This window comes from Glossina fuscipes, unplaced genomic scaffold (genome assembly GCF_014805625.2).
Source record: "Glossina fuscipes isolate IAEA_lab_2018 unplaced genomic scaffold, Yale_Gfus_2 221, whole genome shotgun sequence".
Lineage (NCBI taxonomy): Eukaryota > Metazoa > Arthropoda > Insecta > Diptera > Glossinidae > Glossina > Glossina fuscipes.
Window position 1 is genome coordinate 44,659 of NW_023998564.1, and position 27,726 is coordinate 72,384.

The 27,726-nt window shown below is 34.2% G+C and overlaps 2 protein-coding genes across 5 annotated transcripts; both read left to right on the forward strand.

Annotated features, from left to right (window-relative positions):
• The first annotated feature begins 7,179 nt into the window (after positions 1-7,179).
• LOC119642172 (enolase-phosphatase E1-like) lies at positions 7,180-9,600 on the forward strand. Its single transcript, XM_038041166.1, has one exon. It carries the CDS (start codon positions 7,232-7,234, stop codon positions 9,161-9,163), a length of 1,932 nt encoding a protein of 643 aa, XP_037897094.1. The 5' UTR covers positions 7,180-7,231; the 3' UTR covers positions 9,164-9,600.
• Positions 9,601-12,239: 2,639 nt separating this feature from the next.
• Positions 12,240-27,472, forward strand: LOC119642173 (PDZ and LIM domain protein 7). Of its 4 annotated transcripts, XM_038041167.1 has the most exons (6): positions 12,240-13,983; positions 21,727-21,878; positions 24,411-24,499; positions 25,349-26,067; positions 26,989-27,044; positions 27,134-27,359. In XM_038041167.1, exons 1-6 carry the CDS (start codon positions 13,780-13,782, stop codon positions 27,246-27,248), a joined length of 1,335 nt encoding a protein of 444 aa, XP_037897095.1. In that variant the 5' UTR covers positions 12,240-13,779; the 3' UTR covers positions 27,249-27,359. The 4 variants fall into 4 exon arrangements, with proteins under 4 accessions (XP_037897095.1, XP_037897097.1, XP_037897099.1 ...); XM_038041169.1 differs by lacking the exons at positions 25,349-26,067; positions 26,989-27,044; positions 27,134-27,359 and adding exons at positions 24,672-24,844; positions 25,026-25,282 and having other exon boundaries at positions 12,282-13,983; XM_038041171.1 differs by lacking the exons at positions 26,989-27,044; positions 27,134-27,359 and adding an exon at positions 24,672-24,844 and having other exon boundaries at positions 12,284-13,983; positions 25,349-25,469.
• Positions 27,473-27,726: the final 254 nt, after the last annotated feature.

The following is a 27,726-nucleotide window of genomic DNA, read 5'->3' on the forward strand; positions in this document are numbered from 1 at the left end:
TCCGGCAATGGGAGATTCGACTATAACTGGATATTGGTTGGATTGATAATCGGAGTTTCAAATTTTCATATTCGCACTTTTAGCGGATGAAAACGTAAAAGCCGCTTAAGGTTTTAAATAAACCACCTTTACAAACGATGCGATTTGGAATTTTACCTAAAACATGCAAAATAATTACAAAATAATAGTATCAGAAAAGGTATAACATACCTTCCAAATCTATAAAGAACTTTAACATTTGGTTATTGCTTTTTCCGGTAAATAACATTTTGCCAGTATACAATTCATATATTATGCAACCAGCCGATCACATATCTATACCATAGTCGTAAGGTATACCCAAAATAATTTTAGGCGCACGATAAAATCTAGATATTAAGTAAGGAGTATTTCCGTTGTCATTTATGGTTGAAGCAGAACCAAAATCGCACAATTTCAAGATCAAATTACTCTCATTAACTAAAAAATGTTGTCGGGTTTGATGTAGGCATGGATAATGCTTTTATGTCGACGCGAACGTAGTGAGACACCTGGAAGTACGTGAACCGGACGGATTGCAATGGAGGCGGCGGTATAGTCGAAGGTTAAAGGTGTCGTTTCGTCTACCAAAAAAAAAAAAACTCGCAGAAACTCTTCAGTTTTAAAATATAAGCTTATATTTTAACTTACGTTAATGATTTCTTCGATTGTTAAAACTTTCTGCTCCTCTATATCGTAACCGAAAGCTTCCAACACGTCCGCATGCACTTTTTTACTCAAACCACCTGTAAGATTATTTGAAAAAAATTAACCCAAAATATGCGGGAATTTATAAAAATCGAACGGCAGGTCTCTAAAAATGGACAAAAAGTAGTCTGAATGTGTTTGAGGAAAAATATATATGTTTCTTGATAGAATTAAAGAAAAGATTTTAAAAATTCTCACCAAGAAATTGTAATTTTTATTTTGTTTTGATTAATCATTAATCGATCGAGAAGGCGAATCGGAGAAATGAAATAGGTAGGAAGAAGGGCAACCCCTTTAAATGGCAATTGAGTTTAAATGGATTGGAGTGTATATCCAGGCCAACTAAGCGCTTTCTAACTGTTTTTTTTTTTTTTTTTTTTTTTTGACTGCACAAATGGCGGCAATTTCCAATTTTACGTAAATTTTCTAGCACGGCGCATGTTAAGGATTTAAAATACAAATAAATTCATTAAGTGTCATGTATTATTATTATTATTATTATTATTTTAATTTTAGACTAATGAATTGAATTCTTAGACTAAAAAAAGAGACATTGAGCACTAGCAACACAGGCTATCGGCTCTAATTTAAAAAAATGGATATTAGATAATAAGCTTAGTAGTATTAATAAAGTAAAATATTGAATTGATATTCTGTTCTGAAGTTGATTGTAGAATGTACAAAGGGTTAATCGTTCCAAATGCAATACTTCTAGCCAAGGAAAAGTTGAGGCAGTCGCAGAGATTGTGCTTTATAGTAAGAGTTTGTCCACAACAGATCCATTGGTGAGTTGGTACTCAAAAGACGCAATGTGTGATGAGTACGTTGAGTACGGCGGAACTTCCCTTTCGAGTTGCAATAGAGCGTTGCGATACAAGAGAATGACTTTGCGTCTTTTTTGCAACAATATATTGTTCAATTTGTTTAAATGACGTCGATCGACGTCTGCAATAATAATTTCACTCGGTTTTAGCAGCTCGTAATACATTACTCTGTTTTTTGAAAATGCGAGCTGAGGTTTTGTCGAATAAGTTTTACAATTCATAATCTTCGAACTTTTTTGGTCCTCTAGGCCACTCTTTTTCATTGAGATCACAAACATCACTTTTAAACCGTTTAAACCAAAACCGACAATTGGGATATGATGAAGCAGCGTTGTCATAAGCTTTTAAAAGTATTTGGTGCTTCGGGAGTAACAATAGCAATGAATGTCTATATACATTGAATAACTTAGTAATACTAAAGGGGTAGCTCTTATTTTATCAAAACATTGAATTTAGTCTCTGTGTACATTAATACTTCGCATTACTTTTACATCCACTACATCATTTCCATCAATAGATGTCTTTGAGCAAAATACGTGCAAACATTTAATATATATGAAGGCTTTGAACGCATAGGAGGCTGCATTTATATTCACAGACTTGAGGAAGAAATTGATTTATTAATTTGAAAAATCTTATAACTTTGCAAATTTTAAATATATGTATTATATTATTTATTATATATACATATATATATATATATATATAAAATTTATAGTAGGTTACATTAAAAATTCGCCGACAGAGTGAAACATCTGAAGAAATTCGCTATGTAATGCTTTTTTGCAATAACAAAGGTGAAAACGCCAATCGCAGGCGGGCAAGTAAGCTGTCAGAAAATAGCGCGGTAAACGCTAACCACATGACAGTTTGAGAGAGCAAAAGCAGAAAGTGAAAAGAGCAGACTGCAAAAAGAAGCTCGAAATCCAGGCAAAACCCTCGGATACTTTTCAATACGGTCATATCTTTATAATTTTATCAAAGAATATCAAGCGTGGGAACAGAAGCGTAGTCTCCGTAATAAAACAGTATTCCGTTCTCCTTCTCCTGCAGAATGTATACAAATCAATGGGTGGTGTACGAATTCGAAATAGAAGAAGAAACCTACACATTCATTATATACATTATATGTCTATCAACTTATATAAGTGCAATATATATTTAACTTCCGATGATAATGTGAAATTCATCTTCATTTGCGCGTCTTTGCACGTTCTAAACTAAGTCCTAGACGTTTTTCATTTTTAACCACGCTTATTTTATTGCCATCCCTAGAAAAGCTAATTAATGCTAAAAGCATTGTTAATCCAACATAGTTAGTTACGTATGGATACATGTTTAAGACAATATATACACAATTTTCGTGGACCTTGGTCGAAATTTAACCAGCTTATATATTTTCCCTTTCTAATTAGAAACATATAAAAAAAAGAAAAAAATTGGCTAGAAAGGAAAAAACTTCAAAACAAGAAAGAAAAACATTTTCTTCTGAATGTCTCGCTAAAAACTAACACCAAACAAATAACACTAAAAACGCTTACTTGCATCAAAAAAACCTTCATCCGAAAGAGACAGTTTCTTTCCCCCATTAGCAATATCGAACGTGATGGAAATTACAAAAGGAGCCAACTTATCCAGAGGATGAAAATTTATTTAAACAATACTCCTTCCTTCTGTTTCCGAAAGTAATTTGGAAACAACAAAAAAGACATTTTGGGGTTCTTAGATTCGTTCGAGCGTTGAGTTTCGAAATTTATTTATTTAGGATCGACGACCTGATCAGATAGTTTGCTTTCTGAAATTTCGAAAGAGAATCGCACTCGATATGTAAATCATTTAGATAATAATTTTAATGATAACACCTTGAATTTTATTGAAAATATTTATTTGTTTATCTCAACTACCGTAGAAAACCATTTAACAAATCAACAATATATCTTGTTGATAATGTCTGCCTCTTCTAGTGCCTTCGGTGTTGGTTTCTACGCCCGCCACGTCTGCCTCCTCTAGGGCCTTCGGGGTTGTGTTAATTTCTACGCCCGCCGCATCTGCCTCCTCTGGGGCCTTCGGGACTGTGTTGGTTTCTACGCCCGCCTCGTCTGCCTCGACGACGTCTACGGCCTTCGGGGGGACTGTGTTCTCCGCCTCGGTCGTCCTGTTGGACAAGCCTACACGTATAAAGCAATTTTTCTTCCTGTCTTGCGTTATTATTTGTTTTACTATATGGAATTGCACTTAATTGTTTTTTTATCTAAATAAAATAGAAGAAAGAAAATAAATAGTATAATTGATTTATTAATATAATATTCGAAATCACATCGATTTGCATTTCGGAGGTTTGCTGAATTTGTTGCTGTTGACCAAATGTATACGTAAGTAGCGCATTAATGGCTTCACAATCGCGTTGGTTGGGATTGACTAGTTGTACTAATAAGTCATATTTAGAAATTTCACCTAAATTAAAAACATTTATTTGCTTATTTATCGACGCATTATTTTCACACCTAGCTTACGTTTTGATAAACCGATCAGCAGCATTTGAGCTTCTGGACGACTCAAAATTTCTTTCAGTTGCAATGTAGTGAAGAGGGCATAGGTTCAGCTACAACGTGATTTGTCAAAAACTCATTACTAACACAAGGTAGGCGAATATGACTCATTAACTCTCTCTCAAAAATGTCCAGTTCCCAGCAGCCAATTGATTTACGCAATATTAGCTATCCCTTGTTAACACCTCTTTTAGAAAAATGCAATGAAATAAAAAGATTGACAAAGCCCCATGGGCCTTCCATTTAGAAATTAATTTATTTTTCAAGCATTTGAGATTACCATGAACATTAATAAAAGCAAGTTTATCGTAATACTATTATGGGCGTCTCGTAATTTTGTCTAACATTAAGTTTAAGTAGTTCTCGTCGAAAGGCTGTACACAAAGTGGTTATTCTACGTACTACGTTTACGTAATTGATGCCCTTCTCAGCCGTCTTCCGTTAGCCTTATCCTTTAACAAACCTGAAGCTGATTAAGAAACGTTTAACTTGCTTTAACTAATTTTTAAAACCTATAGCTGGCTTGTTTGTGATGCTCACTTGCAAATCGATCGCTTATATCATACATTTCGTTTATCATACATTTTTTTCAAATCCATCGCTTGGCAATATTTTGTAGTTGATTTTAGAGAGCATAAAACACACTTTTTTAGTGTGCTATGAATTTGCTATACACATATTGATGATCGAGTGCGAATCTTTTACCCAATTTCGGTGATTCGCTCTTAACCTTGTATCTTCTTAACGAAACATTTAAGACTCAAAGCTTTAAATTAAAAACGCATATTATAGTACTACGATGCATCTAAAACAGCACCTTTGCAATTTGCGATCATAGCTTTCCTGTTTTATACAGCTATACTAAAATTGCAAAAACGCCCACGAGTTCTAGTTCAAATCTGTAATAATTGAAATCAATTGCTTCTGCATGTCGTCCATTCGTTCTCATAGACCTTCTTTAAAGGTTTATCAGTCTTTTCCTACTTAAAGAAATCAAAAAAAAAAAAAAAAAAACCAAAGCATTAGTTGACAAAAAATCTTGTTTTACACTTATAGAAGTTCTCCTGTTCACTCATTATTTTGCGTTGAAATTTAAAATTGCTATCAATCCGGACGTATATACGTATACAAGACGTATTTCGTTGCCCTAGTTCATTCGTTTTCTATATATATCAAAAAAGGAAAAAATTTTTAATTATCTTTACGAACATTTGTTTTTATTAATATCGCAAAGGAATTCGTCCAGACTTAAAGAATTGAATTGATCAGTAAATTGATAACTCCTTTGCCTGTTTCATGTCTGCCTGCCTGTATCCTCATCTGGGTATCCACATTAAAGGTTTTTCGTGCGATATTTGACTGATTGGCAGCCATGGACTAATCATCAACTTGCCATCTCTGCGGTAGTCAATTCTGTACCTTTTGAATCGCATCCACCTAGAGAATATATAAGGCCATTCAAGGAAATTGCAGAGTTATTATACCTGAATTGCGCCATATTTGAGAGAGTAACGATTTGGTTTTAGGAGATATCATAAACTTCGAAATTTTTACATGCAGTTTTCTTTTCTTGCATTGGAGCATAGTTACAACCTGCTCTGTTGTAAAAAGAGCTGTAGTGATTGTAAGGAATAATTTTGTAACCATCGGCGTGAAATAAAAACACTTTTTCATTCACACTTTTTGTTTCTGCTGAAGGTCTTTCTGTTGAACATCTTTCACTTAAAGCCTCAATTAAGGATTTACTGCATTGTTGATCCTCGATAAGCATAGGGCAGCTTGCTGCTGGTGCTGTAAAAAAAGTTGTGTTTGCTGTATGTATGATGAATCGTCGTTGATGACTGCATAATGCTTGGTTTTTGTTGATAAGATTGTCTAAACAATTGCGAGATTTTCGCCATTGCAAACAGAAGTTTGCTTTTATATTCCCTGAGTGTCGTCTTTATTTAGGTACTTAGGTACTTAGTGGCTAACAAATTTTCGAATATTTTCCGTATCTCGTACTTCGCATCGTTATTAATACCGTTCCTCTTGTTAGGAGTAGTATGTACAGTTTTGACGCCTTCCAGCCTCCAAATGTTGCACCGAAGGGATTTGCGATAATTTAACATTTGATTGGGACCAGAGGCGAATAAACATTGCAGATCAGATTTATTTTGTATTCGTTGTATTCTTGAAAAAGTCACTAATCGACTCTGATGAATTGGCTTTTTCTACGCTTTCAGAGGCGTTACGTTTTATGTCGCAAAAAAATGGCAAAAAACGTGAACTATTATTATAATATGATGGATAACGCGATTCGGCACTTTCTCCATTGTGCTATTTTGAACGTGTGGTGACCATTTTGATTCAATCTATAGAAATTTGAAATAAATATTAAAAAGTTTGAATGCCCGGATGTAATTTTGCACTTTAGGAAAACATAAGAAATTTTTTACCGAATTAGCTTTTTGAATGCGATTTTCTTTTTTGATTCGATTTCGTTATTGATATCATCACCTTCAACAGAATTTTCTTGCTTACCATTATTATACTTTTAGTCCATAAGTTTTAGTGTCTAATTATTTGTGTTATTTATTTTATTTATTTTATATAATTCCACTAGTTATAAGATGGTGTATCGGACCCCCTACAATGGCAAAATTTAAATCGTCGGTCACCTTCTTATTAATCACGTGTGCTCTTTTTTCATCTTCTTGCTTTTGCATGTTTGCAAGGGCTTAGCGGTTAAGTTGCAACTAGTTTCATGGGTACATAAAATAAATAAATAAATATTCTCTTTGCACTAAAGGGGAGTGGTCGTAGGGTGCTCAAATTTTATAAAGAACACTTTAGTTAACAGACAGGGAATTATTATTTCGTTTGCAAAGATGCTAACAATAAATAGCAATTGAGGCAAAATCAATCATATTCGCTAAATGCATTTCTGTATGCTCATGAGAATATTGCGAAACATGAAGTGATAACAAGCGATAGGCTTGACACCTCACTCACTTATTGAGTACAAATGAACAAAAACTTGATTCATAAAACTTTGATGGAATTTTGTGGATTCAGTTCAGTTATGAAAACCATGCGAAATAGCCGCAAATTTAAAGTAAAACAAATTCGTAATTAAATTAAAAAAAAAAGATGAAAAAATTTCTAATAATATTTATATTGGTGGCTTTATTCGGTCTAAATTTTGGAGCCGTTGTTGTACGTTTGAATGATAATAAATTGCATCCGTATGTAACAAGATCAAATCATATATTGATGGAGGATATCGACAAAAGTCAATGGACTGATGAAGGTATAAACACTTCTGAAGAGTCCATTAACTGGCATTTATTGAACAAAATCTCCAATGAACAAGGCGATGGCTTAAACACATTCTTGGTTAAGTTGTTCCTTGAACAAATTAACTCATCAATTAAGCAATTAAGCGAAGAGGGAAATATTTCAACAAATAGGCATAATCTGAAACGTGACATACCCGATGTAGAACGATGTGGTTGCAATCAGGTCTCTAATGAAGGCTCCCAAAAACACGATTTATATATGGAATATAAGTTGAAAAAACCCCGTCACAAACGTGAATATCAAACGCTTCCACAAGGGGACAGATTTGAGCGTACAAAAAGACGACCTGGTAGATCGATAAATGATTCACCTGATAAAAAGTCAACCTGCGGATGTCACGCTAAGATTGTTAGTCCTGAAAGCGCCGATAAATCAGATGAAAAAATAAATTTGCAGCAAGAAAAAGCGAGAAGACGTAGATCGAACGATAAATCTTCCGAAGAAAATTCATCCGAAGAAATGAAAGTCGTAGTTAAAATTGATGATAAGCCAGATGAAGTTAAATTGGAACCAAAAGAAAATTTAAGAAAGCGTAGATCATGTGACAAGTCTTCTGAAGAGGATTCGTCCGAAGAAAAGAAAGTAGTAGTTAAAGTAGATGATAAGCCAGATGAAGTTATATTGGAACCGAAAGAAAATTCAAGGAAGCGAAGATCAACTCTCAAGTCGTCCGAAGAGGGGTCAACAGAAGAAAGGAAAAGCGTAGTTAAAATTGATGATAAGCCAGACGAGGTTAAATTGGAACCAAAAGAAAATTTAAGAAAACGTAGATCGTGTGACAAATCCTCTGAAGAGGATTCATTCGAAGAAACGAAAGGAGTAGTTAAAGTTGATGATAAGCCAGACGAAGTTAAATTGGAACCGAAAGAAAATTCAAGGAAGCGGAGATCAACCCTCAAGTCTTCCGACGAGGGGTCAACAGAAGAAAGGAAAAGCGTAGTTAAAATTGATGATAAGCCAGACGAGGTTAAATTGGAACCAAAAGAAAATTTAAGAAAGCGTAGATCGCCCGACAAGTCTTCTGAAGAGGATTCGTCCGAAGAAATAAAAGTCGTAGTTAAAGTTGATGATAAGCTAGATGAAGTTAAACTGGAACCAAAAGAAAATTCAAGAAAGCGTAGATCGTGTGACAAATCTTCCGAAGAGGATTCGGCCGAAGAAACGAAAGTTGTACTTAAAGTTGACGATAAGCCAGACGAAGTTAAGCTGGAACCAAAAGGAAATTCAAGAAAGCGTAGATCGTGTGATGATTCTTTAGACGACGATTCGTGTGGAGGTGAGTTTGTGTGGGAATCAAGAAAGCGTAGATCAACACATAAACCGTCTGGAGAAAATTCTTCAGAAGATCCAAAAGTTGCCGTAAGTAAGGTGGAAAACAGAGCCTCGCCTGAAGCATTGCCCAAACGGCTTAGTTCGAATGACGTTTTATCCATCGAGATCCTTTCGAAGGAGCAAAAGCGGAACTTACATGAACTTCTTATAGCAGATTTTGACGCTTACAAATTAAAAGTTTCTCAACAGAAAAATAACAGGAGCGAAAATTTATCAACCGAGACGAAATCAGGTGACCTGTCGAACACTTATATTAGCGGCAATTCTGCTACGCCGGATAACTTTGCAGATGATTATGTACAAGGCTGTGAAGGATATGACCAAAATTTCAGCGAGGCTAACGAAACCACATACAATGATGATAGCGAAAACAAAGCTGACAAAAAATAATTTTACGTCTGCTGTTATGTGAAGGGAAAAGGAAAAATCGATGAGAAAAACAGTAGCAAACTAATTTTGGATATGCGTAGACATTGATTGCATATTGATCTTAATATAAGGAAGATATGCCCTATAAGTAAACTTATTGTTTTTTCAGTATGCAAGATCACTATATAATAAAATATTAATGCTTCAATTCAAAGGGTTATCTGTCGATAATAGCAAAGATCAATTCTTGCGAATTGTGGCGTTGTAATCTTTCCCGATCGACATTGATCAATTCTCAAGTGATAAGAATTGTATGACAGGCAGTAGGAATTTTTGAAAATATTTAAATAATATTTATTCTTCTTCTTTCTTACAAATTGCGCAGTGTTTTGTTTTTGTGTTTTTTCTTATAGAAAAATGGAAAATAAATTTAGTTTTGCTCATGATACTGTCACACATGCACATTCAAATAAGAAAACATTTAAAATATCTGAAAACTTTTCAAATAAATTTCTGTTCTCAAACGAGTACACTGAAATAATGAGGAAGTTGTATAGAAAGATCCATGATAGAAGCGTCTATTCATGTGTCTATAAAGTATTCGGATGTTCAACAACAACAAGATTAACAGAAACAAACGACACTTGTCCACTGACTACATGGCAATCTAAAAAGCTTGCGCTTATTTTTAAATTAAGTTAAATGATTTCTCTTCAATTTATTCAATTAGAAAGATATACCAAAATATACGCGTGTGTACTGTTCGTTTTCTATTATGCTATGTTGCTTTCGTGCTTTTTTATGAATTTTGAAACATCAGCTAATCTAAAAAGTATTTAGCCGTTTTCTTATAAGAAACTTCAAAACACTAGGGCATTTAATGGCATTGAAAGCAGTTAGGGTATTACCAGGCCTGGAGTAAATTTTGCAATTGCTGTACTCGAATAAGAGAAGATATGAGATTTTTCTGCAAAATACCCTTATACTGTGTCATTTTCTTCCACTTGAAGATCGCGAATAAGTTTGTGTCTTTAAATAGGTCGTCGTATGTTATCAACAGCTATAGCTGAAGAAGGTAAAAAAGAAAAGAAGGCAAAATCCAGCGTTTAAGGAGCTTCCCACAACATTCTGGCAATAGTACGATAACTCATCAATTGGGACGAATGGTAATCGCTAGTACTAGTAATGTTTAATGAATGTGGTGATTGGGTGGGCACATCCCAGCCTGCCATCTACGCTATTTAGTTGGCAATTAATGATCGAGCGTTGTCAAAGTAAATTTTTATGGATTTTAATGATTGATTCAATTGCAGCAGTTGTTGCTGTTAATTTGTCTAAATAGTGTTCTATTACATTCCAAAAGTTTATAAGCTTCATGACCTTCGGATCCTTTCAAATATAGAGTACTAGTTTGTAACCAAAAATGTTCGGATCTGCCATCACGTCTTGGCATCGCCTTTTAGCCGGGTTTTCGCCCCCCGCTTTTTTTACTCAACAGGTTGCCGCAAGGCTTTCATTTTTCATTAGCGACAACAAATCGCTATCAGGACTCTTAGGTCTTTCAGAAACACTTTTCTTTGAATTAGATAAGAAATTGTAAATTGTTCCCAGTAAGAAAAAAATATCGGTTATGTTTCGGAGGAACCCAATATACTACGATATAATTCCCAAAGACAGTTCTTTAGCGTATTATTCAATAATAAATTTTTAAAGTTATACTCTCTCTTGAATTTCGCTCGATATTAACAACCGTATATATTGAAATATGGATGCTTGCAACTAGAGGGATTCTTTCAATGAATTTAATGGCGCCAAAGCTACTGTTTCACAAAGCTGCATCGTTAGAAACATTAATCGTTTCTTTGATAAATTTAATATTATTTAAAATGCAGTAAAGTGCAAGAAAAGATTGAACAAAAGACGCTAAGATTTATGATTTCTCCGCAATGCTAACTTTTACTCAAATTCCTAAATTGTTATGTGACTCCAAACTTCTTATTTTATGCCTTAGTTTCCAATTGGGTTGATTGAAGAGAACATGGACGCACACAAGTGCGTTTTATTATTCATGTAATGCACACATAAAACACAAACAAATCCGATTTATCTCAAAATAGCTATTGAGAAACCGAAGATGAAACTGACATACCCAGCAACTAATTTAAAATCATTAATACATTTTCGCAATTGACTTAAGGGTATCAAAGTAGGGCTAAAGCGCATTTAGAATTTTTGCTTCCTCTTAAAAAATCAAGTTCGATCAACTTTCCGCCATTTATGAAACACATTTACAATTCACTAAATACTTGAATCGGAATTAGCGACGGATATTGTGTATAAAGAGCAGAGACGTAGTCAATATGAGTCAACGGCTCTCATTTATTGAGAATTCAAAGTTCGTGCGAATAACTTTTAAATTTTTGTTGGATTTAGTTCTTGTTTTCGTCATACTCGAGCAATCGTGTAATTCAAAAGGCGTAATTCGAAAAAATTTCAAACATCTGAGAGTAAGCGTCTAAATTTGTTTACAATTGATAATGATTGAGTCTGTATATATTTGAAACTGAGAATAATTGTAAAAGTCAGTCTGTATATGTTTGAAATTGAGAATAATTCAAAGAGTCAGTCTGAATTTGCTAACAGCTGTTGCATTGAAAAAACGATTATAAATTTAAAACATCTGAGAATAATTCAAAAAAAATTTCAAGCATAGAGAGTTGAATTCGAAAGGAAAACAGCTGTAGAATGTGTAAAAACAATACCTTTCAATTATCAAGTGAAATTAGCTCGATTTAACAGATATAAATATCAATCCGGTACTTTCAAGAACTCAATAAGCACACTCACACACACACACACACAATTACATTTAACATGCTCACTCCAGTTATTACGGCCGCTCTTCTTTTTTTTTTGTTACGTTTTATACATAACCGTGACTAAAAATTACAACAATTTATTATTTGGACATATAAGCCACAAATCTATTGGCTTAGTCCATCTCTGTTCAACATACCAAAAAAAGAAAATAAATAAATAAATATCAATCCAATAACGTGGATCTCAATTAAATTAAAAGTGGTACAAAATTATTGCTTAGACTAAAATTTAGCTTGATAATATTGGCTTGAACTTCCTGATGTAATTTTGCATTTTATTGTCACAGACAGCGAAAATAGAGCGTAGAGGTACTTCTAAAGTGGAGTATTTGCAAGAAATAGAATAGAAAGTGCAAGAAGAGAAAAGCAAAGTGCACTATGCAGAGTGCGTTTCTTTCTTTTGAAGTTGTATTGAGACATCAGTCGTTTTTAATTAGCACTTCAATCTAATGCTGATTTATCAATAGCCAGAACGAACGTTAAAATTTTCTGAATATGTGAACAATTAAACACTTGAATATTTTGTGAAGAACTTTCCATTGTTATGTACATTCCACAGAGAGTCCCCTTGCCAATAGAATACAGAACTTATGACTTACAGAGCCTGCTGAAGATGAGTGGAATTTAACGATTTTACGTTGTTCCCAAAATAATGCTGTTCTTTGTGATAACATTGCAAAGCAATTTTGAGACAAATTCACAAAGCAACATTATTAAACAAATATTCCAGCTTATTTATGTGTGATCTGTAAAGCAGCAACATCGCCATTCATTTACACGCCATTCTCATAACGGAACTACCTTCGCCTCTTATAGTGAATGCAAAATTAAATGAAAAAAACAAAATAATGTTGCTAGAGAGGCTAGATAAAAAACTGAACTTAACTAAAAAACTATCTCACTATCGTCGTTAGGAGCATAGAGACAAAAAAAAAAATATTTGAAAAGAAGAAAGAACACAATTTTCAAATGATTGGAAAGCCCCTTAGAAGAAAACTCTGAAGCAAATCAGTTGTAAATTTGCAATCGACTGTGAACTCGAAATTGTAAGGGTCTCCGTTAAAGCATAAAAAAAAGAAGAAAAGAACAGTTGCGCAATTGTGAAAATAAAGATAGACGGCTGACGACCTTTGGTTTAAAAACCTATTGATAATCGTAAAAGGATCACACAACCAACAAAAGGAAACCCAACCTCCAGCGGCAACAAACGTGCGACAAGAGCGTACAAATTTGTTACATTACTTCAGCAAATGATAATTAAATTATAAAAAAATTTTATGACTGAAAAAATTTATAGAATTTCTATGATTTTACAAGTGGTTATGTAATAGAAAGCAATGTCAAGCATTATATATGCAAAAGTTTATACACCATAATGCGAATAATTTATGAGACAACGTGGATAAAAAAAAAAGTAAATACCGGCAAAGTTGACAAAACGTGTTCATAAAAAATTTAAGATTTATAATTAAAAAAGTCGAGAAATTAATTTTTCTCTTCCCTTTTTTCTGTGTTACGTGCGTTATGTGCATTTAAAAATAACTAAAAAAGACAAATTGACGTTCAAAAAATAATCATAAAAAATTCTCGCAACAGTTTTCTACTCGCAAAGAACTCTTTTATATAGTAAAGAGAATATCATTTTCTCTTCAAATATTTGCTTGCCTTTATCTCTAATGCTTGCGTAATCTCTTTTAGACTGAATTAAACAGAAAAAAAAAAAAACAGAAAAACAAAACCAATACAGAGTAGTATAAAATGCCTGAACCAACTTTGTATTCTTACGGGCTCGAACCGCCAAAAAAGCCACCAATAATTAAACTTTCTTGTGGTATCGGTGATACGGATGGTTTTCCAGCATTTGATGTAGATTCCGATGCTTATACCATTAAAGATGATTCCAAGTGGGGTTTTCTCATTACCGGCGGTGCAGAGTTTCATATGCCATTAACCGTATTTCAGGTGAGTGGTTTTAACATTACTACAAACTAAACAATAGTAATATATTTCTTAAGATTTTTTCCATAAAATATTTCTCAAGCACATACGAAATCAGCAGTTGATGCAGTAAGTCGTTACGTTATTAAACTGTTATTGATCTAACCAAAGTTCATATTCAAAAATTGAAGCTACATCCCCTTAACACTTAACAAATAATAACAATAATCAACAAAGAAATTAAATAGGATCAAAAACCTATCCACCTATTCTATAGAGATAAATTTCTTTGCATATAACATCAGCGAGAACTATCAATTTTAAGAATCCTCTTTGACGTGTGGAGCGCTTAATTGATATCACTAGTGAAATCACTCGCCATTGGCGGAGTCGTTGTCAAAGGCTTCTTTTTTTAAAGAAAGTGTTGCTTTCTAATCGTAACTGGAATACTACATAGTTACATAGCCGTGATCGAACGTGAATATTGACAAATATTTTATATAACCGCCAAATATTGCCGAAATGCGTAATATTATAAAAATAAAATTTTTGAGGAGTTAAATTGCATTTTGGAATTTTTAATTAATTTAGCGCAATTGGGCCATGGGCGATATGTGAAACTCTGCTCCAATTACTATGCGGCTCATTGGATTGGTTTATAAAAAAAAAGTACCATGCATTGTGGGTAGAGAGAGAGAGCAGAGTTACTTTCAGTAAATGGTGAAAAGCACCGTACCTATTCTGTTAAATGAGAATAAATGAGTAAAAGCACCCGTGCCGAGGGGAGGAACGCCGCTCTAATGAAGAACTGGCCTTACAGCTTATATTGTTTGGGTTTCATGTGTGTACGCTTTGAAAAATTGCCACATATTACATACTTGGTTTACCGCGTATCTGAAAGATGGCCCATTTTGCATAAGGAATCTAATGTGACTTTCAGTTTAAAAATACCACAGGATAATAAAACCAAAAGACTTGCTACTCCATCCCGAACAAAACGGAAAAGTGAATATGAATTCAGGTACTACAGGTCTCAACATCAATTTTTATGCTTCGCCTTTTGGACTTGGCCTTTCAAAATATAATAATTAAAATTTTTTTAAAACGTACTTACCAAAGGATATGTAGTATCGCACATTAATTGCAATGCCTCAATACGGCTTGTATGATTGGCTACACACTCATTGGGACTCATCAGTGCAGTAATTCCGCTAAAATTGTTGCTAGTGCGATCGTAAACATTATCGTTGTTGTTTTTCATGCGCAAAAAGTCGTCGCAATTCTCACAGCCAACATACATTTGCGAAAACAAATTGCAAGATATGAGGACCAATACTGCCACTATATTAATGTAGTGTTTCGGGTATAAGTTCGAAAGAAACAAATGAAAATAGCATATCGGGAGATATGAGAGAGAAGTGCATCTAGAGAAGAATGTAGCGAATTTCTAAATTTCGTATAAAAAGAAGTAAGAAAGTTATATGCGGCGGGAAACGTATCTCGCATACCACCACTATGCTTTTCGCCTTTTACTCTCCAAGTTCTCTTATTTGATACTCGTATCGCTGGTGTTATTAAGAGAAAATTAATCCACTAGCTCGAGGTCTCTATTGTATTTATTTTAGAATTAGACCATTTTTAGATAGATGATAAATCTTCATTTGGGAAATGTACAAAGTAGTTTTAAACAGTCTTGTTTGCCTTATGATAAACAAATATAAAACCTAAAATGTGCGGAAAAGATAATTTAATCACTAGTAACCTTGTGTAGGCATGGCCGATGTTTTTCATTTGTGTACAAAACGCGTAGAGTGCTTCGTAAAGTGAATGAGGAAAACTTGAGCCTTCTAACTATAATAATTTCGGAATAACGAGCAAAAGCCCACAAATTTTTGTTAAGAAAAAGGGAGACGCGTTCGGTTTATGCTCTACTGCGTTCTTCTGCTCCGACAATTTGGCCCATTTTCAATATCAACCAGCTTGCAAAAACCTCGAATGTTTCTACCAAATTTAAAGTCGATATATTAATTTTTGCGACCAGAAGAGTGCCCACCACAAACAGACTTAGGCGGACAGACACGGCTAAATCAATTCAGAAATTCACGCTGATCAAGAATATATATACTTTATAAGGTCTATGAAGCTTGCTTATAAAAAAAAAACAAAATAAGTACACCCCCGTGTTCCAATGGTCGGTATAACAAGCAAGGACCTTATAGTCAGGCAAAGCCAAATAGATACTTGAAATCGCTGCGCCTAGCACACATAATTCAAATTTTGCAAACTTAATTTTAACTGGCGACTTTTCGAAAAATGATTTTTTAATAGAAACGTTGGTCCAATCAATACACAAATCCTATAAAAAATATTGATTCTTACACAGAGTCTGTAATAACAGACTATCTATTCTTAGGCTTAAAGTATAGTAAAATAAATTCCTCGTAGAAAAATAACAAATAATCTTTGAGTTGCTCGCGAATGGTTTTTTCTATTAAACTATGACGAGTTCAAGTTACAGCAATCAATAAATGAAAACTTCCATGGGGAGACAGTACAATTCCAATTTCAATTGAAACAGATAAACTTATACGAAAAAATTCTAAAATAAATGTGACACACAAGCAAATCAAAATCGACCGTTAGAAGACATGCACTATACTATACTATTTGTAATGTTAGGGACGGCAAATTATTGAGAATCATAAACGCTTACTTTCAGTTGGTGGCAAATTTTTATCGGGAAATGTCTTACAAATGAATTCTAATCGCTTGGATAATATGCAAATTAGTATTGATATCGTTTTCAAAGTCCGAATGCGCTAGTGCTTGTTGTGGTAATAATGCATCAAAAAGTACGCAGTATTTTTATGACTACTTTCCAGGAAAGCAAGCGTATTAAAGGATGCGAAAACGTCACAAAGCATGATCCAAATTTAACAACCTTAATTTAGTTCCTAATAATTTTATAATTTTTCAACTTCCGTCATAAGAAACTAGAAATTGGACTTACTCTCCATACAGGGGCTTGCTTTTCATGATAAACGTGCGTTCTACAATACATTAAATCTAGCTATTGCTGCATCTGTTCCGATCAAGCAGTGTCGGCCTCGAAGCAGGTGTCCCCCGTGGTTTAATATGACAATTAAATATCACAAGAATAGAAAAAACTCGCTATTCAAAAAATATTCGAAAAGTAGCTCTGCGCTCGACTATGTCGCTTACTCGGAGGCGAGGCATAGATTTAACTCCCTCAACCATCATTATTACTGCAGATACCTTCAGTTCATTAAATCCTGTCCGTTTGCTAATCCTAAATTCTTCTTTAAATTTGTTAACTCTAAAAGAAAAATTTCCACATATCCCTCTCATGTTTTTTTTAATGGCTCTGATTCCTCGGATGATTTTGAAATCTCAAATCTATTTGCTGAGTATTTCCGACGAAACTTCTCGATTGCTAATTTCGATTTATCAGCAAACTACCCATATCCTATAACAAACTCGGTTTCAATACCTAACTTGGTTATTTCGGAAGATGACGTTTTTAAAGGGTTGATGGAATTCCATCAGGTGTACTTAAATCTTCCGCTGTCGAGTTATGTGGTGTGATCTCAAAGATTTTTAACATGTCTTTGTATTTAGGTGTTTTCCCTTCATGTTGGAAGAGTAGTGTCCTTATTCCTATCCACAAGAGTGGAAGTAGACAATTTGTTGAGAACTACAGAGGCATAGCCAAGTTGAGTGTCTTGCCCAAGTTGTTCGAGCGTATTGTGACTCAGCATCTGGCCTTTGCCATTAATTCGTATATTTCTGCGCACCATCACGGCTTTCGGAAAGGGCGATCTACAGTCACCAACTTGTTAGAGTTTACCTGTCAAGTTTTCAAGGCTTTTTCTAGTGGCTCTCGCACAGATGTTATTTACACTTATCTAAGCAAAGCATTTGATATGGTTAACCATAACTTACTTATCTTTAAACTCCAAGCCTCTGGATACCCTTTCTACTTAGTGAAATGGATAAGCTCTTATCTGCACAATAGATCCTTCGTGGTTTTGTTTAACTTCATCACCTCGGACGAATTCCCCGTTATGTCTGGCGTACCTCAAGGAAGTCACTTAGGTACCATTTTATTTAGTTTATACATTAACGATCTCCCATCGGTGGTTAATTACAGCCAGATCTTAATGTATGCTGATGATGTGAAACTGTTTCTTCTATCTCTGTTGAATCGCAATCACATCAGCTTCAAGGTGATTTGGATAATTTTGTTGCATGGTGCTCTGTGAATCATCTGAAACTAAATCTGAGTAAATGTAAGAAGCTTTCTTTCTCAAGAAGGAAGTCGTTCATTACTCAGTATTGGTTCGCATAAGTTGAAGGACGTAGATACGTTGACAGATTTAGGCGACCTATTTGATTATAGGTTACGTTTCAATTTGCGTATGTTAAGCAAAGGTACGTCCACGCTTGGTTTTATAAAGAGGTGGTCCAAAGAGCTTGATGATCCTTATATTACGAAAAGGCTTTACATGTGTTTGGTTAGACCTATACTTGAGTATGCCTCTGTTGTGTGGTCTCCTTCATATAGGTGCTATGTAGATTCAATTGAATCTGTTCAAAAGCAATTCTTGCTGTTTGCCCTTAGAAATTTGGGTTGGGATCCGGTTGCCTCTCTTCCTCCGTATGAAAATAGGTTGCTTCTGGTGTCCCTACCGTCTCTTGAGAAACGTAGATTTGTTCTTGGCGTTTCCTTTCTAATTAAAGTAATAAATGGTGCCATTGACTCGCCTTCATTACTTGGTAAAATAAGCTTTAATGTCCCTAACCGCTTCTCTAGGCACTTTATCTTGGTTAAGCTTAGTCAGTGTAAATTTAATTATGAGCTGTTCAATCCGCTCAGAGTTGTTTGCAAGAACCTAAATGACGTCTATCACTTATTCTCGTTATTGGACTCTTTAAAGTCCATTAAAGCAACATTGCTTAATACGCGCGATTTACCTATGTCGTATTTAAACTAGCTTTTATCCTTCGAAAGTGAATTACTGTCAATTTATTATCGGTTGCCAGGCTTATGCATGTTTGCGAAGGCTTAGGGGTTCATTTGCAATTTGTTCCTGTACCGGTTGTAAGTGTGGCCCTAGGCTAATAGTGTACATGCTTTTTTTTCTTTTTTTTTTCTTATTTTTTTTATTATACTTATACTAAATGTTATTATTAATTAATATAAGTTTTGCATTAAGAGCCAATTGAACTCGATTGTTATTTGTTTAGTTGAGTTTCTAGTATAAGTAGAGTAAATAAATAAATAAGTAAATAAATAAATAAATAAATAAACCCTACATGTCGAGCATGACCCGAAATTCGTGGAAAACACATTTTCAGCAAAAAAGGATTTGATTTGAAAATTTTTTTGAAGAACGTGAAAATAAATCTTTAGGAACGTTTCACATTTTTCGTTTTTATCGTTTTATTAATTATTTATAAGAACTATTTACAAAATATTTTACTGTGAGTCACGTTCTTGATGTGATCTTTCGAATTAAGTCCCTACTTAAAATTTTAATGACACTTTTCTGACTTTCTCATCCTAACAAGAGCCCTTTAATTTTGAGCCGATTGATTTCATACTTCAGTTATAGATAAATTCATAGTAGTATTTTCTAGCGAATACTATAGCATTCTTTTGATTGGTTTACTTTCCCTTTTCTTGTATCTGGATTTTAGTTGATTTTTTTCAAACCACTGAAATAAACCTCCTTCTAAAATCCATCCCATATATTGACCACACTGCCAACTAAATTTTTTAACAATTTTGTTTAACTATTGAGGGTCACTTCATGTTTTCGAAATGAATTTTATTGAGAATCAGGCGCAATTATGCCTTAAGCAATGAACTGGCTTTCACTGTTAGAAATGCTTCAGAACAAAATGTTCTTTTAATTAATGCAGAAACAACACATCGCCGTTTACATTGTATGAGAGTTATCTATATGCACTTTTAAAAATTTCTCTGCGTAGTAAAAAGTATTATACGATATTATAATGCATTCGATTTTGTGGCACACGCCAAATAGTTCGCGAATATTAGACCTAAAAACCCAGATATGAAAAAAATTATTTAAATGTTAATGGATTTGTATGTATATGTATATATGTGTAGGTAGTTAGGCATATCAACTAATAATGCAGTGCTGATCCGTAATTCAATAATCTTAAAACTGCAACAAAAACAAGAAATGTCTTTGCCTCCAAGTAAGCGAGCGTTGTTAGTTGTGCAAAGTGTTTTTGAAGCAAATTCGACAAAAATCATTACAATCCAATTTTTTGATCCCGAAATGCGTGTTTTTCCCAAAAAAACAAACAACTCTAATCCTGTCATATTCATTCAAAGTAAAAATATCTTCTGTTTGCATGGATGCTTGCAGTACTCTCAGGGGCATGAGACGGACCAACTTTGTATGACACCAATCAATTTAAAATAATTTTCCAATCGATTTAAGTTTGACTGCGTGTCTATCTGCACGTCTATCTGATGTCTTCTTTTCTCTTTGAGATGGAAAAGTATCAAAAACCATCGATTTGGGCAGTGCAAGACTTTGACCCGCTAAAAACCACCTATGCTCCTACCACCCGTACTCCTAACCCTGCTTAATTTTTAGTACGTTATGATGCCAACAAGTAAAGAGTGAGAAAAGACATATTCTGATGACGTCAGTTGAGGGTTCTCGCTTACTCTCTACGGGCTTCCTCTAGGGAAAAAGCTATAAGTTTTGGTAGTTGAGCACCAAAATAAGTGGAGAATTGTATTAGCGGAAGCGGAGTAAGCTTGAATCGATTGATGGCGCATGACTATGATGATGTTCTATGATGTTCTATGATGTTCTATGATGTTCTTGCTTGTTTTAATTAGCTTGAAATCGGTCCAGTTTTCAACTATGGCATCTCCAAAGAAAAAATGCTACATTATTCAATAATATGACGTTCTGAGGACGATATCAATGATTTCGTCAAATCACCGCGTGCGCACATACATGTGAACAAGCGTTTGCTCATCACAGTTCGACGTCACATATATGTGGCAAACGTTCTTCGATAATTTGCTAAGGCATATTGAGACATGTTCTGTATTGGGAAAAATTTATAAGTTCTTATATATAACAAAAATCTACGAAGACTGACATTGGTTTGTGGTTGTCGCTTATCGAATCAAGTAGCGACTTTACATAGCGACTTTATATAAACAAGAAGAAAATCTTGGGTTGTGATGGTCTCTGGAGACACTAATATTGAATGCGTTAAAGTCATTCGCGTTTTACTAGCATTAAACAATTCATGAAACGGAAAGAAAACATCATTCTTGTATGTTAAACTCTCCCTAAAACAAGCAAAGTTCTAGCGAATATTTATTATATAGTTCTTTGAAACATATTTCATTAGTAGTCGGTACACCTTCTGTATATACATGCATCTATGAACTGTTCCTAAGACAATATGCCAACGAATATAAATTCATTATGTACAATATTTATACATACGGCCAAAGCAAAGCTAAACACACAAATCTCTGCAAGTAGGTTATGTTGTTCAAGTTTTTGGTTATGAATTTTCAAAAAAATAAACAAAAATTAGGCAAAAATTTCCTCTATATGTAAAAACTAAACTAAACGAACGACTAGTTTTCATTGTGATTTTGCCTGAGAAGCATTGGAAAGATTTAAGGATTAAAAAAAAGATAAATTATTTAAAATATTTATTTTTGCAATAATTCAGGTAACAACCGGTGGTTTGGCCGATCAAGGTGGCATACGATTAGGCGACATCATATTGGAAATAAACGAGGAGGACGCAACACAATTGACATTGGCCCAGGCGCACGAAAAGATAGACGCAGTCGGGAAAAAGATTCATTTTCTTGTTAAGACGTAAGTGATTCATAGATGGCTTTTTGTAACTTTGATTGTGGCCTGACGAAACTTTACGACTTTACTTTACGATTTTTTTATTTTATACAAGTGAGTTTAAGAATCCCTTCAGTTGTTTAAGAAAAGTTTCGAAGAATATTTGAAAACTTAAGAAAATTTAATATAGGTTTAAGGTTTAACAGCTCGAAAAAAGCATGTGACTTCATAGTATGAAAGGCAAATTTTCTTAAATTTTATTCTTAATAATCATACAGTTTTAAGAATTAAAAATAAAGAACACTTAAATACTTCTGTTTGTATTTGGGGCGCATTCAAAGTTAAGGTGTAAATACTCTGTGTACCGAATGAATTGAAAATCTTGACGGAGAGCGAGAGAGGTAATAAGGGATTGATAACGGACGACAATAATGTAGGAAAAAAATCGCAATGCAAGAGGCATGACGCTAGGCAAACGCTAAATAAAGATTGTCACAGATAATGGAATCTGCTGCTGCTGTCCAAAAGGAATGAAGCTGAGCAAACGGAGACAAAACCGGATTGGCGCCTTTCTTTTTGATGGGTGTCACGACCTGCTGCGATTTGGCTAGGCATTGTATACCAGTTTATGTTTCCTTAATCTAAGTTAGCATGTAATGCGGTTAACCAGTTCAAGTGAGGCGAACCGTCCAAGTTTTGATCAATAAAAGAGCGGTAGACACGTTTTTAACAACTCGCGAGTGAAGTTTTAATACATCGACCTTATAGCTAGCAATTACTACTATTACTACGTAAGACCGAACTGAAAATTATTTAGTTATACGCTCAAAAGTCTCAAAAGCTCTTGAGTAATGGCACAGCGATTTTAACAGAGGAATGGCAAAATTTGGTAAAAATGGTACACATTTAATTTGCTAAAGGAAAGAATGGCATGGACTTTTTCTCCGCCGGCTTGGTTTATTGTCAAGGTATCAATTTTAGCTTCAGCTAAATTGGCTTTTTGATGAATTCACAAATGTTTTTAGTTTATGTATAATTATTTCCCTCATTTTTGTGAAGCTCATGACTGATAATCGCGCAATAATAGGTTAACTTGATGGTTTTCCAATTATTTAGATAAATTTGGCAGGTGTTAACCGGGGAGAAGAAATTATTTCGGTTCAGGTCAAGTACATCACGTTTCGCTGATATTCTAGAGCAATTCGTAACATTTGGAATTTCAATAACTAATAATAGTGTGAAAAAGTGGACGGCTGCCGCTATCATATCGTTAACATTTTTCTTTGCTTTTCTTCCGTTAAATTCAAATTATCTTTTTCTTCGATTTTTCTTATATTTTGTATCATTGCATATTTTATCGATGGGAGAGACTACAGTTGCATGGACAGCTGAAGGAACGTGCTGTTGTATTTTCATGAAAGATATCTATTCGGCTTGGTTGGATCGCATTTTTCTGTTTCTTTTACTTTTGCTTGTAGCAGTTTATCTGATTTACGAAGGAATACTAATACGGAGTTGCGGAAGGTCGTGAACGAAAAGTTGTTGCTTTAAGTAAACTAAAATTTTTTCTTTTACGTGCTGAATATTATCGTCAGGGATTCGCGAAATGTAAATTACTGTCCACGATATTTTTCAATATTTTTATATACAATACTACTACTACTATAAATATATATCTGTTCCGCCTGTTTTATTGTGCTCACGCTAAAGGCCGCAATTTTTTGCCCAGGGACGAACGCTATTAAGCACGGTTCGAACGGGACCACTTCACATCTAAAGTCTTATTAATAAAAATCGTTGTGTGAATATTCGTAGTGTACTGCGGGGTATTTAATCGTGAGCCCTGGGCCTCTATAGTTTTTTATTATTTCTCTATATATTATTTTCTCCGTTTAAAACTTCTTTTTAGCAAGCCTTAGTAATAATTTTTCAATGGAGAGTTGAATGCGTTGACAATATATAGAAACCAATTTTTTCAGGCTGGTAACAGGAGATTCTGCCAAACTGGTCTTGACAGGGGGTCAAGAGTAAACAAGCTAGCATGGTTTTGCTAATTATTTGCTCGTTTCTGGGATCTGCTGATTTCCGAAAGTCCACTAAACAGACCGACTAATATCACGTCACCCAATATGTCTCCGGCCTGACAGATATACGGCAAAACTGTTGGCAGACTCTTATGAATTTTGGATAGTACCAATCTTCAAACCGTCATGACATTTTGACGGTTACTTTACAAGTTACAATTGTCTCAGTGAAGCTACGTTTGCAATTTTCAAAAGAATGGGAGATTCTGAATTTTGTGTTGTTCAAACAAGGTTTTTGGATAAGAAAAAATTCGTTCACAATCAGCGTTAGCTTGACTATACAGAAATCATAAAGGTCTATCAATAATGACGCTATTAGGTGGTTGCACTAATCTTGATAACTTTTCACTTGAAGAAGGCTTTTATTGAGAAAAATTGGTGCGACATACAATAATAAATATTTTCCACCGACTTTTAGAATTTATTTCATTTCCTTTGATGTAAAGGCAATTTTTTCTCTACTGATTTTTAGCATGGAAGAGGATCAAGAATATGGGTTCGAGCAAGGTGAAGAGAAGTCTATTGTGCTACGAGTACCGAAACCTCTACCGCCACCGAAAGGTTTATAAAATAAATGTTATTTAAATATATCTATGCATGTTTCTGCTTGCCACCTTTTCAATTAGCTCGGTCTTTGGTTTTGCTTGATGCCGCTTTACAAAAAAAAAAAAATAAATAATAATACCACAAATTCCAAAATTAACTCGAGTTTCATAACAAATTTTATTTATAGATTTTAGCCCCACTCCGTTACTTGGCTCACGTTGTTGGCATCCCATAATGTGGGTACCACCGGCTGAGCCCCCCAAGCCTAAGAAAAAGAAAACTAAAATCGAAATCGATTCCGAAGGCAATGAAGTTGTCATAGAGCTCAGCGAAGATGAGTCCTCTGATGAAGAAGAGGAGGTATTTTTTTCGCTTATATTAATATTTTATTAGTTTTTCCATTCTTTTTTTCTTCCTTAATTTTTAAATTTTGCAAGACTTTTCTACTCGTCATTTAATAATTTGCTTTTTTAATTTTTAATAACGCGACGCACTTATTCCCGGGTTTTAACGAACAATTTTATGAATTGATTATGTCAAGGAGTTGCCACATCACCGTATTATGCGTAATATAAGGCGCTTTTTTACCGAAGTGAAAGAGGGAGAGGTCAGATCTCGCATAATAGAAGATATGCTGCTTGCCTTACCATCAGCTTCTAAATCTGAGAAAAATTAGAAAAACAAAAAAAACTAATTCTTATAAAAATAGATATGAAGCTATTTTTTCATTATTATTATTTTTATTGTCCTTCAGACTAATGCTGTTAATAAACTAATTTCACAGTTGATTGAACGTAATTTCGTTGTTGTTTTTTTTTTTTTTAATTTAAATGAAACCTCTTACATTACACTACCAACTTTCAGTGGCTTCGATTGAGGCACGTTTAAAGGAAATGCAACGCAAACTCTCCGAAATCGCCGAAATACCAAAAATTTTATCATCAACTTTGGCTACTGTTTCGCAGACCTTCGATAAATTGACAAATGCAACGCAACAACAAAAACGCAAATTTTCCTACGATGAAGATGCTTACGATTATGAGCTAAGCTATAACGATGATAATAATGATGATAATGTGGAGAAATATGACGCCAATAAGGCGTACTTGGAATTGAAGCAACGCATTTCTCAGCACCATTTACGGCAGTCTAAAGATTCGACCCCAGAATCGGACTATGCTTCAGAAAATGGTGATGGTTTGACTTACAGTATAATCAGAGATAATAACAGTTCCGCTGAGGAGGAAGATAACTTTCACTTATGTGAAAATTATGTTAAAAATGAAAAAGAAGAATTCAACACAAATTCTAACGCAAATGTTGAACATCGTGAATACCATCGACACCATGATGATGGAGATGAGAGCGATGAAGATGATTTTCTTACAACTACTTTTACTTGGCATATGCGTAATTTGCGTAAATCCGAATTAACAGAGAAAGAACTCGAACGGAGAACATCTCCTGTTTTTACATCGATGACCGCGACGACAACGACGATTGGTGACAGTGACGCAAACAAGACAAGTAATTATGATAATGCGTTTGGCGTTACCGGTAAAGATGGACAACAAAAGCATAAGGTAAATAATCAAACCTGTATGTTTATTTTGCTTTTAACCATTTTCTTTCCTTTGACGTCCTTTATTATGGCTCAGTACTTTTGTGAAAATTGGATATCTTGTCATTAACTAATTTTTGTATTCCAAACCGAAGAATAGGGGGTATATTTATTTTGTCAAAACCTTTGCAACTCCCAGAAGAAAGTTTCAGAGAACCTATAAAGCATATATATTCTTGATCAGCGTTAAAATTGAAAATTGATATAAACACGTCTATCTGTGCGTCGCCCAGTGTCTACTGTAAACATATTCATGACCCTAAAAAAAAAGTTATCGACTTTGCATTTGATAGAAACATTGCAAGTTCTTGTATGTATTGAAAATTGCGCAAATAGGTCGAAGGACACGCCTACATTAGCACGTAAGCTGATAACACCTCTGTTTTTCAAAAGGGCTAAAAAATTGATTTGTTGTTCATTGCTCATAAACTACTGCAAAAAATTCACAAAAGTGGTCAAAACTGACAATGTCTGCGCGATATTATAGTTTATGAAAATTTAATTTTTTTTGAAAAGCTCTGAGTGTAGGATCTGGGCTACCCATTCGTTAGTTTGCAAAAATAAAAATACCGGCTGCATACATGTCAAAGACCACTCCTTCCAAGCCCCCGCGCCTACACAACCAAAACTGATGACCATTGGTCATAAGCTACAAGAGATACACAATGTAAATTTCTACAAAATTATTCTACGCCCATTCAATATTGTGGAATATATAAATTTATATTCTTACTTCTTTCAATCTTTTATCGGGTAACGGTAATGAGTATAAAGGATTCGGTCGCAGTCGAATATAATTTTTTTACTTGTTTGTTTTCTCTTTGCCTGTCATTTAAGTCTGATGTTTGCTTTTCTTTTCTTCTCTACTTTCATGTAATTATAGTTAGATAAATTGGAACGTTGCTGGCCTTGGGCAGACCGCGAGAGAATCATTTACAAGTAAGTTTAAGAGGAAGAATTTCATTTTAATTTGTATTCTTCTACTTTTCTTTCCTTTTTGTGTAATGTTGGTTCTCTCTTACATGCAGGCAGTCCACTTGTCATTTAGTGCCACGCCGGCCATTGGGTCTTATCGAGAAACGTATTCAATTGTTGGCTAAGAACAATCTTTTGGAGCATTTAACTAAAGCTCCAAGTCCTTGAAAGGGATTTTTATGGGACTTCTGTTTTTTCAATGTTTCACTAAACATTGTCCTATAAAATGTTTTTTAAGTTAATTACACAAATAAACACTTTGATTAAACTGATAAAAATTAATCTTTTAATAAACGCACAGTATTAGTGCAATTGAAATTGAAAACTAGTTCGTTTATTAAATTAAATATCACTTCGATTTTATCATATGTTTTATGAGTCATTTGAAGCAACATAAATAGAAAAGTAATATCGTATAAGCTTAAGTAAATTTCTTTTGCTCATTCATAACCAGTACATAAATTGAATATTATCGTGAAGACAAAATCAGCAATTAAACAGAGAAGGATTTTAGTTTCCGTCTATCAGGCAGACCGGTTGCACAATATTGGCTTATTCATGGAATGACGCAACCGTAAAAATTACTAAACAATATACCCAATCAATGCCTACTGCAATATATTCGCCACTGAAGAATCAATTAATT